We start from the raw sequence: 14,922 nt of genomic DNA, 5'->3' as shown, positions 1-14,922 counted from the left end.
CACAAATATCTTTGCAATTTCAGATCTGATCAAATGGTTTTTTTCTGAAGAACTGGAAACCTTAAAATTATTAAAAATAAAAATATTTTAAAGTTCTCATTTAAAATACATGACATTTTTATTTTTATTGTTTAACAAGACAAAATGAGAATAAAAGTAGGTTATCAAAAGTGGGTGCTGGCATTCATATTTTTTTATAATTGGCATACACATAATGTATATGAATAGCCACACATTTCTAGTGAAAGACTATGAACAAACACACATACATATACAGACATATATAAACATACTATACATACATACATGAGTGAATATACATATTTATGTGCATACAGTATAGAGAAAAGATACTATACAGGTACAGTAAGTGCAATATACTGTATAAGGCTATACAAACACCAAAAGGTTCTGGTGAAATGGTGATAACCATGAGAACAAAGCTTGGATGGTTTGGGACTTAACAGAGACAGAGGGGACAACCTTGCTGTTCTGTGTAATCTTTTATGCATCAGACACACACAGATCAAACAGGAACAGGGTGCAATCCATTCAGTTCATATACAAAAAAGTACAAGTGGGAGTGCATGGGGGCAACTGAAATGTGTATGAGCAGACAAATAAGGTTGCTTTACCTAGAATACAGAATGTTTGGTTCATTTACAGAGAATGCCTATATATAAACCCATGCTTCCATGAATTCATGCTATTTTTATTTATATTTTTTTTCCTTTAAGAATATTATAAAATTCTTGCCCTGAGTTAAACAAAATACACAGAGAAAAGGAAGGGGAAAAAAAAAAAAAAGAAATTGCATGCTTCTGGGGTTTTTAAAAAATATTTCTTTAACCAAGGCACAATGTCTTCAATAGTGGTTGCAAGACCATTTGAAATAAACTTAGCAATTGCTATTGTTCTAGTACTGCATCCTTCTTAATGTGACTAAACTAATTGTTTGCACACAAAAGTCTCAGAACAAGTTTTGAAGTGAATTCACAAGTTTTAGTAGACAATAAGTAAATTTATGAGAAACGCCTTAAAGAGAGATTCCCTGAAGAGGAAGGAATGCTACCAAAATAAATTCCTTTACAGACAACTTATTGATGTTTGGATTGAAATTATTTCACATAAATCACATATTTGTTTAGTATTACTCTAAGTTGTTACCTATTTTTAGTAGAACCATGTACAATGCTTTAAGAACAGCTAAAAACAAGATTAAGGACTTTCAAATAATTGTTAGTTTCTTGTCATAGGCAGGACAGTGACCTCAGGGATTCAGTGTTTTATAAGATGCAACAGTTACAGCTTAGGAACACTTGTTCAATGATGCTGTAAGAATTTCAAGGCATCTTCCTTCCCCATCTCATTGATCTGCCTAAGTCTGTTACTGGAAATATTAGTTTCTATGCATGTCTTCTTAAATTCTACACTGTGCAAGTCTAACTCTCAGAAGAAAGGTGGGGGTGCAAAGGCCATGCTTGGCTGTTTCCCCCAAGTCTGAGCTCTTTGGCTTCAGAGGCAAACAGTTCTTACCAACTTTCACGGGCTCTGGAGGGTACCTAACCTTACAGGGAACCACCACCTACAGTCTGCTACATCAGCTGCAGCTTCATTCCCCTTATATTTCTCTGCTGCACTAAGACTCTTTTCCAAAGTACTGAAACACCATCCCAAATCTATTAAGAACAGGCACAACCTAACAACTTCATGAAAGCACAGATAACGCAGATGAGATTTTCGCATGTCTCTTCTATGCCTTTAAGGAAACTGTAACTCTGAGTCTGGGAAACAACAAGAGGAAGACAGTAAAAAACATGTTGAACAGGAAGTGAAAACCCTCTTAAATGCTGTTGTTTCATTCTTTGTCAGAATATTGTATTTGAAAAGTTTCAACAGCTTCTGTGAGGGAGCAAGCCTCTTTCTGTACTCTGCTGGCAAGCTTACAAAGCTCATGCAAGAAGAAGAGATGAGAGTAAGGGAATAGAATATTCTTCCTCCCACTCTTCCATCACAGCTGAAATAGCAGCAGCCAAGACAGCACTCAAGGGTGAGGAAAGGTATGAAGACAGACTCCAGGCCTGCTGCTCAGGGACTGGTCACCCTGCTCCCATCTCTAATCACCCCCCTTCTGTGGCATTATTTTTCCTACAGCTGACCTGCTTTCACCTGTCACTGCTTCCCCCAACACATATTTTTACTGCCCAAACCCCATGCTATTGAGTGGAATGGAGGAAAGCCACCAAAGCCATGCTTGGGCCTTGGGACCTACTGCGACTGCAGGATGGGCTGGGATCCATCTCTGCCTGGCCTTCCCCAGAGTCACCATTGTGGTATCAGGGCCTCTGATCATGCACTATCTCGTGCTCTTAGGTCAGAGTCCTGACAAAGTTGGATGCAGCAATGCGGTGACTTGCTTCTGCAGCATGACCAGCCCAGCTGAATGCTAAAGAAAAGATGTTGGGACAGCATCAGCAGGGCTGTCTGCCAACAGAAGATGGCTTTGACACATTTGCTTTTTGTGCCCATCAGTCAGGCATGCCTTGAAGGTGAGAGATGATGGATGAGGCAATTCTATCCACTTGCAGGTTTGCGTCTTCTTGTCTGCCTTTTTAAATACACAATCTCTATTAGCAGTTTGTTCATTTAGAAACAATTTGCAGGGTTTTGGACCCATGCACAGACTATGTAAGACCAGATTCATGCTGAAACTCAACACAATGCAATGTGGAGCCTTCCCCAAAGCATTCACATTCTTGCTGTTGCTCTCATCCAAAATGTTGACAGCATATTTAGCTGGACTGACGACAGCAGAATTTTGACTTCGCCTGTGCAAGTGATTTGCCCTTGCTGGAAAAGAGAGGAACTGTATAAAGTAATCAAACCGCTCCCTCTCGTGGGCATGAGGCTGTGCTGCACTTCCTACAGGCACAAAAGCATACTCAGAAATCCAAGCTCTCACCGGTTTTTAGCGGTGCAAACTGTCCAGAAGGCTGTGTGTCACTTCAGGACACAGCTCATGCCCTGGCACTTCTTTCTAGGCGGTGGCAATCAGTGGGATGACTCATCCCTGGCTCTTGTGAGCATTCAGCCTGAACAAGAAGGCACAATCCTATGACGCTGGATTACTCAAATTTTCAAGCATACTCAGGCCACATACTGGTCAAATCCAGACATCATCTGAAGCTAAAATCAGGTTCATGTCCCTTCAGTGAAGTGCTTGTGTCAGGGGTTCTCTCAGCACCCCACCATGGGTTCTTCCATGCCTGCATGCCTATCCATCCTGTCAGATAGGAACCAGGGGAGTTTCCTCCTCCCCGCTATTTGCAAAACCAGCATCCACAAAAGTCAGTTTATGTCAACTTTCATGTTTTCATCTACACAGACCCTAAAGACTTCTCCACTGGAGAAGAAGGACTTCTCCTTTGAGAGAGACATCATTTGTTAAATGTTCCTAGTAAAATTTACCTGGTATTCTGGTTTTAGACATTCAAATGTATTTAATTGTATTAGTGGCATATACAATTAATTAAAATAACTGTCAAAGATACAGTACATTGCACTCCAAATAGTTTTTTGCACTTTCTAATTTGACATAAATCAAAGCATAAGTAATTTCTGACAGTCACATACTTGCCAATCTACCCTCATCTGCAACTACTTACTTTCTCATCTGTTACACTGAGCTTACAAATCCTTGGGGTAAGGATAGTCTTTGTTCTATACACATTGTCTACCAACATGGGAACCTTATTTATGACTATGACTCTTAGACACCACTGCAAACATCATTGTGGTAAATTCTAGTGGTAAGCATTAAGAAGGTTTTGGATCCAGTGACCACCCCAAGCCCTGTTAAAGGAAATGGCTAAACATAAGGAATAATTAAGTCCCTTTAAGGGAATAGCTTCAGAAGCAAAAATAGAAGTTACCATCCAAAGCAATAAATAGTGTATAGAAAGTCCAGACTAAAACCCCATGGGATACGGAGTGAGAAGCACGGGATTGGTCCCACACTGTGGATATATATTTTGAATGAAGATAAAGCTCAAGTCTCAAAAAGGAACAACCATAATCTTGGCTGAAGAAGCACAGAGACAGAGATCTCAGAGGCATTTCACTGGCTGAAGGTGAACATTTGGCATTTACACACAGGAAGAAGAAAACTACTTCCACCATCCTATGAATTGTCTCATATGTTTTGCTATTCTACATCAAAAGTACACAATAGACTTTCAAAACTTTTTAAAATTAGAGGAAAAAAGAGGGACAGAGAAATCCATACCAAAGTGGCAATTAGCACAGTTAGTTAGATACTGCTTTTGAACAGGAATTTGGGACTGCAGCCCAGGGTGATCTTTTCATTCCCTTTGGCCCAGAAAGCAAGAATGACAGAAGTTGGTTCTTTCATTGCAAATCCTTCTGCCCTACTATAACCACAAAACCAGAATCACTAGAGTTTTATGCTGCCTTCAGATTGTGATCCTTCAAGGAGTGCATCTGCAAAGATGTGCAGTACTGAGTGAGGACACGTGTTGATACTATGTAGCAGATGTGAATTCCCCTACTAGCACACTTTGATGTTGTTGCCATTTCCCTCCTACTCAAACTGGAAGAAGTACTTCAGTCTACTGAGTTCTCCATCTACCTGCACTGAGTGTATTTCTTTCATCTAGTGGAAGTTAAAAACAGACTGCTGTGATCAGATATGGAAGAGCAGATCTTGATTTATAGGTGCTCATTTTTCAGCAGCAGCAGAATTAATTAAATTCATCAGTCAGGAACCTGTCCCTGCTAAGATGCCCAACAACCGCAGCGTGTTTACTGACTGCCTTGAACTCCTGTACACTATTGCTGAGGAAAATGGCAACTTGAAGCTGAGAATAATAGGATAGCACAGATGCTTTGTTTATGCTCGCAGCGTAACATAGAGCCCATATGCTTTTAGATGCACATTTGCCAACTACAGCATGATAATGTCAATTCATTGAAGTATTTTGTCTAGATGCCTTCAAATATAATTATAGCTGTAATAACATTTTACCCTTCCTGGATTTATTAATTACATGGTGAACACAATGCTTACAAAGCACACAAAGACTATAATATCCTTTTATACACAACTAAGGCTAGAGAAATTAAGAGCTGGGCTTATGGTATTTAGATGCCCCAGTAGAGAGATGTTCACCCACTTCAGCATGAAAAAAAACCTTAGCGGCAGAGTACTGAGTACCTGCATACTTGCTACAGATTACTCGGTACCTATTGTGTCTTACAATGAGCTTACACTGTACTAAACTACAGCATATTGCTCTGAGAATGCATGTGGAAAGGTCTCTCATCTGTTTTAATGCTAAAAAAAATAAATCACAATAAAATGCAGCTGTTTTAATTGCATTTTTAGGTTAACACCTGAATACTGAGGCTGAAACAAAACGTTATCTAAGCTGTTGCGTGGAAGAATTTGGGACTGACCAGGTGAGGCTGGTGCAAGGCTCCTCCCTTGCTCCCTCGGCCCAGCAGACGGTGCTGGGATGGCAGCCAGTGGGTGCTGGGATGGCAGCCAGCGGGAGCCAGGGCAGCCAGCGGGAGCCAGGGCAGCCGCCCCTCTGCAGGCACGCAGGGACCACAGCTCACAGTGACTTCTGCACCAAGCTCCCACAGTGATTTGTTGCAACACTTACAATTGCAGCCACTTACAATTCCAACTGAAAAAACCCCAACACACCAAAATTACTCTTCTTAAAATAAATAATTTGTCTCTCAGAAAACCGGAGCAGGGCCTCGTGCCCAGCGCTGAGCAGTAGGGGGTGCAGGCCTAGGCCCGGCCTGCCTCCCAATACAGGGATATAACCCACCTGCCCAAAACAATAACATTGCACAGACTGCAGACAGACCCAAGTTTTCAGGCAAAACCGAGCTGTCCAAGGTGTCTCACTACCTCCCCACCTCAGTCTGGCCCTGCCGCGCTGCAGGGTGGCTGCTAGCCCTCCAAACCAGCAGTGCTGCCCCAGGCGGGAACTCTGCTTCATGTTCCCGGCTCTGAGAAAAATAAAGCTTTCAGATAATAAATTAAAAAAAAAAAAAAAAATCCTTTCAGATTTTTCAAACTGTTCATTTTGAACAGTTGTAAATGTGCATTTTTACCCATGCCATCTCTTACAAAGACCCAAACAATAAAGAGAGTATTTTAACATGTTCTTGCTGAACATAAACCAGTGTGGGCATTATACTTACCTCAGACCAACTGGAAATAAGTACAACAAAACCCCTTTCGGTTGCACACTTAGAGTAGAAAATGTGCTTTCTGCTTCCCTACCTACATTATCATAGAATGCTGGAATGGTTCGGATTGGAAGGGAACTTAAAGATCATCTAGTTCCAACCTTCCTGCCATGGGCAAGGACACCTTCCACTAGGCCAGGTTGCTCAAAGCCCCATCCAGCCTGGCCTTGAAGACTTCCAGGTGAGGGCAGCCATAACTCCTCTGGGCAACCTGTGCCAGTGTTTCCCCAACATCACAGGAAAGAACTTCTTCCTGATATCTCATCTATTAATATATTAGAAAAGCATGTTGGAAAAATCTTGCTTTCTTGCTTTCAGGACTCTGCAGTGCCTGGATTTCCATGTACTTAAAAGGTTCCCTTAGTGGGGTCAAACACCAGACCAAGTGGCAAGTCCACCCACCCCAACACCACTTCAAGTTGCTTATTGACATCTCAGAGGTAGTAGGGTAGATCTCAGCTAAAGAGTACACTCAGTCCTTTTTACAATCTTGTTTCATGATTTAGTTACCTAAGTACAAATTTAAATATATACTTGTGTATAAAATTCTTGCCTATCAAAGATAAAACACAAATAAACTATTGATGGATTAACTTCATTTGGTACAAGACAATAATTACATAGTCAAATCCATTCTGTGAATGGGAGGCCTTCCCCCTGTACTCTATAATATTCAGATAAATGATAAAATAAGTGAAAGCTCTCCTCAGTTTTGGAGGGTAATAGATAATTTGTCCATCACATGGGCCTTTTGTGTTGTGTTCACTGATGAGGTTGTATGGGGGAGAAAAGATGCCATCTCACTTGTTGGGGCCTGAGGAAGATACCAGGGAAGCAATGAACTGAGCTGCTTGCTTTTTTTTTTTTAATAATCCACAAAAAAATTCAGTGTTGATTCTGATATAGTTTATAGCTTTTTCTTTATTCCTTTAATGCAACTTTAAACTCCTTGATTCATAGGTGTCCATGTATCTTCATTTCCTCCTCTGAGTTATTCCTTCTAATCTCAGCATGGCTTCTGGATTTTACTTTGATCATCACCGTAAAGTTTAAATCTTCTTTCCTTGCTTAAACTGGAACTAGATATCACTGCCTGCTCCTCCCCAGAAGACACCAGACCTTAAGAGGCCTGCAAATCTTCAGAATTAAGATAGCATGCCCTGAGGAGGCAACAGTAAAGGACAGTGCTGTCTTCCCACCAAAAAGCAAGTAACTAAGATGCAGCATGAAGAGAGGCTGCACATTTGGAGATAAGATACACAGTTTTGTGGAAATCTGTCGAAAAACAGGCTCCGTTTTGCTGAAAAACTGAAATACCATATTGTAACTTTCAGGAATTTCGTTTTCAAAGGGTGTATTTTCCTTCAGATTGTCAATCTTCATTGTAAACAGGCACTGCTGTCCTGCCATGCAGCTTCATACCTGTGATTTTAAGGTAGCTGTAAAATTCATTTCTTAATGAAAACAAACTTCACTTTGCAAAATTGATTTTCAGAAAAATAAATAAATCTAGAGATAGTTATATTGGCTCTTTTTTCTTAAAAGGAAAACCAGCATTTTTTGGTGTGTTGAAGAGTGTTTAGGAGAAGCCTGGCAGTGACCTAGACACTCTTCCATGTACATTAAAAACACGGCTGCAAGATGCTCGGCTCTCCAGCAGAGGGACTGTCACAGTGCAGGTTGCTGGAATCCTTTTTGTCTTTTGACAGACGTGCTTAAAGCACAGGTATCCTGTATGGGACAGAGATTTTTGAGCCTATCAATACTGTGTAATCTTTTGGTACCCTGAGATGAAGATGCAGAGACTGACAGGATGCAGAGAAACATCACAGTATTGCAGTGACACCTGTGACTCCAACTCCTGCTTCCTTTACACAAGAGAACAATTTTGTTCACTATGGGGGTCCCTGGTATGATGGAGCATTTACCAGCTGCAGAGTGAAACACCTGACCATGCCTGCTACAGAAGTCTCAAGCACCAGCAGGGAGGCTCTAGCAATGAGTTATTAATTGAGGCATCCTTGGGCCATGTTTATACTACTTTATAAACATCACATGGTGATTAACTTCCACTGCTCGCTGTCCACTTGGATGGCTACAGATGACTGGTACTTGCTTTCATTTGCATATAAAGCCTAATCACATGGAATTTAATTATTCCTTATATTATTGACACATTTCTTATCAGTAACACATACCTTACTGTACTTTCTAGACTATTTTTCCATTCCCTGTAAGATCTCTGCTAACACTGGAGAATCTTTACAAGGTGTTATGCTCTGTAATATCCAGAACACTTCTCTGCTACTCTACCTCCTCTAGGATATTTGTATTAAGATATGTATTTAGGAAATAAAGCTATATGCCACTTCTGTAGCTTAAATATGTTCCATAATTCTATAATATTGTAGTTCCAAGCTCTCCACTTGACTTCCTCTGCTACTTCCTTAATTTCTTAAACGTTATCCTTACACAATCAGTAACTTCAGTTCCAAGATAACCTTATATTTCAGTTTAAATTCAGTAATTTCAGAACTTCATCCAATGATATTTCCTGCAACAAGCTCTTTCAAAATTCCCTCACCATTTACCAGAACCAAGTACAGAAAGGTAGCCTCTCATCTGGCTCCATGTATTGGTAACTTCTGGCTGCCACTACGCTACATAATTTTAAAGTGTTCTCCATCACAGACCAGCCACATCACTCATCTCGGCTTGGAAGTGCTTTTTAAAATTATTATTATTTTTTTTTTATTTAGAAGTGATCACTATAATGCTTACCATCAAAACACCCTAAATATGTCCTGTGAATATTGACTGGTTAATCCTCACAATTCCTACACCAATAAACTAACAAGAAAAGAAGACGTGAGTTAAATGTCAATAGTTACATAATTGGCCAGTATTTTATTAAAATTGTAATTTAGGTTTCCTTAGATCAGCCCTATTTTTAATTACTAATCATCCTTACTACTTTTAATTACTCTGTATAAAAATTATGGTCCTCCAGAGCTCAGTTGCAAATCTGATCTGTTTTCCTAAGTTAAACATTAAAAAAAATACCAGTTTGGAATCCATGAAGATTTCAGAAAACCTTTTAACAACAATCTGCCCTTTCCCAGATCTTGTATCCCTGTATGAACGTTAGCTGTGCCTCCTTCATCAACAAAGAGGTGGGTAACAGGATCTACCTTTTTTTAGGAAGTTTGATCATGGAAACCAGTATCAATACCAGTATCAATACAACCAGTAGTCACAGCACACAAAAGTAAGTGCCACAGTCTGTCAGATTCAGAATGGGCTAACAACCCAGCCATTTCCAAACACATTTCACCTGTCATAGTTTGTTTACACGCTACACTAGAACAGCTATACAAACAACACAATCAAAGTAATGTTTATATCTGCTATGGAGACAATAAGACCTTTGTAATTTTGCTGGAATTAGGCTCAAATCCACACCTTTAAAAAAACCTATGGCATCATAATAAATGACACCATGATACATGGACAGTAAGAGATTTAGACTTAGAGGGGAAGACTTATAGGAAGAGGAAGTTTTACCAGTTGTTGTTTTTCACGAAGCCATGTCTATGCCATACATTATTCAATTAACAAGATCACTCTCTGTAGTCACTTGAAAATTCCTCTTATCATTTTGTTCCTTTCTTGTGTATGAAGTGAGGTGGATTTTTCCTCCACAGTTTCAGTGAACCCTGGCTGCAGCTTCTAAGAGACTCATTATCTCTTCTATCACACCAGCTTCTGCTTTCAAGGCTTATTGTTTAGTTCTTAATATAAACTGAGAGACTAAAATATCTTCAAAACACCCAAGGTGCCTTTGCCACTGAGTAACCAGCAAACCATCATGCCTGCTGTAAGACCCATTTAATCAAAAATCATATACTACAGGAACACTGGGACACTCAAAACCTTTGGAAGTACAATTACCCTAATTTCTTCCTTAGATGAAGGAACACTTGACATAGTATTTAAATAGGCTGTCATTTTGAATCTCCATTATGGATTTGATTTTCTTATGTAAAATGTGCTTTATAAATGTGCAAGGCTCTGTTAGGGAATTGTGTCGAGCAGGGCTCAGACAATACAATAGATTCAGTTTTGCCCGTTAAAGAATTTTAAGCTGTATGCGCTAGGCTACCCAAATATAACCTTCCTAACAAGGAGCTGGCTGTCTGGATGGAGTAAAACAAAATTACTCTTCTGCTCTTTACTTTGGTCAAGACTTTCTAGAAGCAACTCACCAAGCTACAAACAACTTAAGTATGTGATTATGGAAAAGCAGTCCTCAGGGAGTTTTCAACTCAAATCTCATTGAAAAGCAATAGGATTATGGGGACTAATTCCTTGAAAGCAAATTGAAAATTTGCCATCTAAATGAGGGCGTTTGTGTGTGTACATGCATCTATGTATGTGCACATACAGACATACATATTTCTGTCTCTTTGTGCATATGTACACCCAGACACACAGTGATGTGAAGGCCCATACAAGTGCACACAAGTGATCCGATGCCGGAGTTGACAGAAGGCATTCACACTGTGCTTAAGTGAAACTTCTTCTCTCAATTGCCACTCTCAGCAGATAGCTCTGTCAAACTAATAATACAGGTCTGTGCAGCAAAATGATACAATATCAGCATTAGCATATAAAATAAAGGTAAGTATAGGTTTCCCACGTCTTTACTTCTTTTCCATTTTCTCGCTGGTGGAGAAATTTGCCAAACCCACTTTCATTTCTTTCTCAAGGGTCTATGAGGCTTTTTTGTTTTTGATGAAGAAAAAGTATCTCTGTTTAAGATACAAGATGTTACTCCTTTGATTTGGTTTTTGATTCCTAATATTGATATACAATAAATATAACTGCAGTGGACTATGTAACGGTCCTGTAAGTATTACATGGCCTATAGCTTAAGTGAGTTTAGCTGCCTTAACTAAACAAAATAACTTGCTGTAAGAGCAGTTTTCAGGACAGTGATAAATCACAATGTAATACAATCATGCATTAAGCTCAAAACAAAGGTGAGACTGGCACAAATACAACTGGGCAGGAGTCAAGTATGTACAGAAGTCATTCACAAACATTGGTGCAAGTGCTTTAGACAAGACATTTAAAAGAAATTTACATTAAAAACATAGATAAATTTATCAAAGTTTGATAAATTTTAAAGACAGTAAAAAAGTACAGAAAACATGGAAAAAAAAAAATCCAGCCAATTAATACAGTACAGTTTTACTACATTTATATTACAGAATGAAGACAGAAAGAGATACAAGGAATTAAGAGCAAAGAAAATCCTGCTGGCTGTGGCCAGTGGAATTTCATTGCCAATGAGAGATGTGCACACACAGATGCACACACAGGCACAGAAAATAAAGACAAAACCCAAAAAAACCATTTACTGTAACAAATGACAGACAGAGAGGTGAGAAACATTTGGCATGTTGCAGCACATGAAGTCATTCACGATTGGCTAACGATGGTACCTGGCTTGGCTGAAGATCACTGGCTTGCCTGAGCGGAGTGACAGACGGAGGAGGCACACCTGATGTGGATGCAGACCGACCTAATCTGCAACTTGCTTTAGGCTCTGCAGAGGAAAAGAGAAGAAAAGACACCCATGAACAGGAGGCAGGTCACTGCTGCAGTAAACTGAAACAGGGGGGACCCGGGATTCCCTTGAAACAAAGACTTTAGGCTTGGTTTCGAGTCAGTTTTAGGCATTGGGCTGAATCATGAACACAAGCTGAGGTCAGAACAAAGGGGATTAAGACAGAACTCCTCCCATGTCCTGGCCTCCTCCCTCTGCTTGAGTATCTCTGAAGCTCAAGCACAGTATATAAAACAGCAGACAGATAGGAAGTATATAAAGGAACCCTTGTTGCCCCTTCCAGTGACGACTTCTACTCCCCAGAAAATGCAGCAGTGATTAAGAGAGTTGCAGTGGCTTCTGGTTTCATCTCTTCATCAGATCAGAGAGAGAAGGTAGCCAAAAGACAAACTGTGCTGAGGTGAACCATGAAATGCCAAAGAATGAAGAAGGGATTGGGCAAAACTGGTGAGGATAGTGTGGTACTTGGGGGTTAGGAATGATACCAAAAGCACTTGGAAAACTGGCATTAATGTAATTGAGAGACAGAAAACAGGAAGGATAGAAATCAGAACATCAACAGTGGCAAATTCTGAAGTTAGTTCTCTAGAACTGAGGTAATTAAAGAGGTGGAGGTTCTCTTGAATGAGAAGAGAAAGCTCTGTTTCAGGGAAGAATTGCACAGGAATAGCAGTTATTCATTTTCCTTCTGTTGTTGTATATAGATGCATTTCTCAGAACGTTCCCCATGGACTTCCAGCACAGGTTACTACTGTTAACATACCAACATGAAGGTGACCATGCATCTCAGGTGTTGTGGAAGGTTTCTGTCTGTGAACTATATAGACACCAGTGTGGTACCTCAAAGTATTCCACATTCCACATCTTGTCTAGGAGAAACTGTGTTTTCCTGAGAAATGGGCCTGCCTGTTTCTGCCTGAGAAAAATATCTGTCCCTACAGTTCCTGTTTATGACCAAGGAATTTTCTCCTCTCAACCCATGACTTTTGGCTCAGATGAATGTGTTCATTCTCCTCATGTTTTATAAGACTTCCAACCCTGCACCTCTCTTTTCTATTTAATGGGCAAACACTGAGATCAAGGACATCTGGACTCAGCAGACATATTTGTACAATAACAGAATCTCAGTTTTAGCACTGATAGTAGTGCTTTACTATGGATAAGTAGTATTTATATCATGCTTCCTTACAATGGGTTTAAAGAATTCCTCCTATTCAATGTCATGTTTCCAAGAAGAGAGGAAGGACCCATGCCTCATGCAATCCTGATTTAGCAAGTTTGCCTTTGAAGCACAGGTTTTGCACATGTATCTTTTGCTTGTGTCTGTCTGAAATGTATTTTCTGACGCCTAATTTACACTGCTGCTTCGTCTGTGTTTGTTTTATACTAATATCTCTATTTCCTGCATGGATCTCTAGTACCATCACTAGCCGCTGGCTGGGCCATAATTTGGAAGGAATCAGATGTCCATCACTAGCATGTCCTTAGAGTCACTAGGCATGTTTTGGAAACTAGAGGACAGCTGGCTCATTACACCACCAACCAGTAACATGCTGAAATGTGTTCTTCGTATCCCTCCGTCGCTTTTTCATAGTCACCTTTAATGCTTATTCTCCTAAGATGTTTCAGAATTCAATAGGGTATGGAGAAGAGCTATTCCCTTAAGCTGGAGCACTTAGGCCAATGAAAGCATCTGTATGGGTGAATATTCATCAACTAAATATTAATAGGTTGGTTAAAATCCAGCTGGCTGAGCAGCAAAAATATTTATGCTGTTCAGTGAATGCATTATTCAATTCACTCACTCCTAGTGAGTCTGTAAACATACCACGAGTCAACACAGCAATAAGCACACGGGAAGGAGCAGACTGATCTCCCCCCTAACCCTATATTTTGAACATAATCTGTTGTTTTGCTTTTTTTGGTCTTGGGCAGTTATTTTGAAGGTTTTATTAGATTTGTTTTTGTTATGAATTTGCACTGTGTGCCAGATTTCTGACTATTTCTTTCAGTAATATAGATATAAAAATCGATTTCATGTCTGTTCCCTCCTGGAATTTTGCTGGGGTTTCAGAGAGGGCAAGAATTAGAGGATTTTTTGTTATTGTTGTTTTTCCCTGCTGCTAAAGAGAGACTCTGTTTTTGCTGTGACAAGCAGAATCAGACACGCAGAACGTAGAAAACTCCAAGGCACTGTCTGCCACGGCTTCTGAATTGTTTTCCTTGCTTTGGAAAAGCAGAGAGAAGTGTCATAATTTCCAATTTGGATATATGTGCAACAAGAGATCACCATTTCCTTGCCAAAGAGACTCCCTTCATCTGGCATCAAAGAAATAACACCTATCACACATAGCTGAAGTATGACTTCCTTTATCTCCCAGTAATATATTTTACATTATTAAGGAGACTATTGTGATTTCCATGTTGATCCTCACCAAAAGAGGTTTCAGAGACAGCTCCACCTAGCTGTTTTTTTTGTTGTTGTTTTGTTTTGTTATTTGTTGTTTTTTTTTTAATTCAGGGAATTAAAAAAAATAAATTTAGGGAATTAAAGTCGTGTTATGAGCAAAAAGAAAATATTTTGGTTGTTGTTTTTTTAAATAGCCGTTTCATTGGTCTCAGTGGAAATATTTTTAGACCAAATAAATAATCTGTTCTACTGTACTTAGTGCTCTGAGTAACATCTTCACACTTGCACACTACCATGGGGAAAAAAATACCCATAAGTGGCCTGTTGCATAAGTATTACCCAACTCATTGTCCTGTATTCTGCAGCATGTTATTTTTCAGCTGTGGACAGCTTACTCAGTTCAAAATAATAATGATCACTTCAAATAATGACTTCTGCTTTAGGCTATCTAAAAAGCAGTAATAGGTCCTTTGCACAATTATGTCCACTGCCCAGTCACTTTCAGTATCTTTAACTCTTGGTTTTCATGTTTTAAATGGTCATTTTAGCTTGTCTGCAAGGTCTGTATACTGATAACAATTCCGGTTCTGGATTG

At 39.6% G+C, this 14,922-nt stretch overlaps 1 protein-coding gene across 2 annotated transcripts in view; it reads right to left on the bottom strand.

Moving 5' to 3' along the window:
* NYAP2 (neuronal tyrosine-phosphorylated phosphoinositide-3-kinase adaptor 2) overlaps window positions 1–14,922 on the bottom strand; it is a 133,603-nt gene that overhangs the window by 13,204 nt on the left and 105,477 nt on the right. For both annotated transcript variants that reach the window (XM_051626876.1, XM_051626875.1), the window contains one exon: window positions 11,793–11,896. In XM_051626876.1, the coding sequence (XP_051482836.1) occupies window positions 11,793–11,896 (104 nt within the window). The remainder of the gene's footprint in view (window positions 1–11,792; window positions 11,897–14,922) is intronic.

This window comes from Apus apus, chromosome 8 (genome assembly GCF_020740795.1).
Source record: "Apus apus isolate bApuApu2 chromosome 8, bApuApu2.pri.cur, whole genome shotgun sequence".
NCBI classification, from domain to species: Eukaryota; Metazoa; Chordata; class Aves; order Apodiformes; family Apodidae; genus Apus; species Apus apus.
Note: the sequence above shows the minus strand (reverse complement) of the source record. Positions and strands in the feature narration are given on the sequence as shown.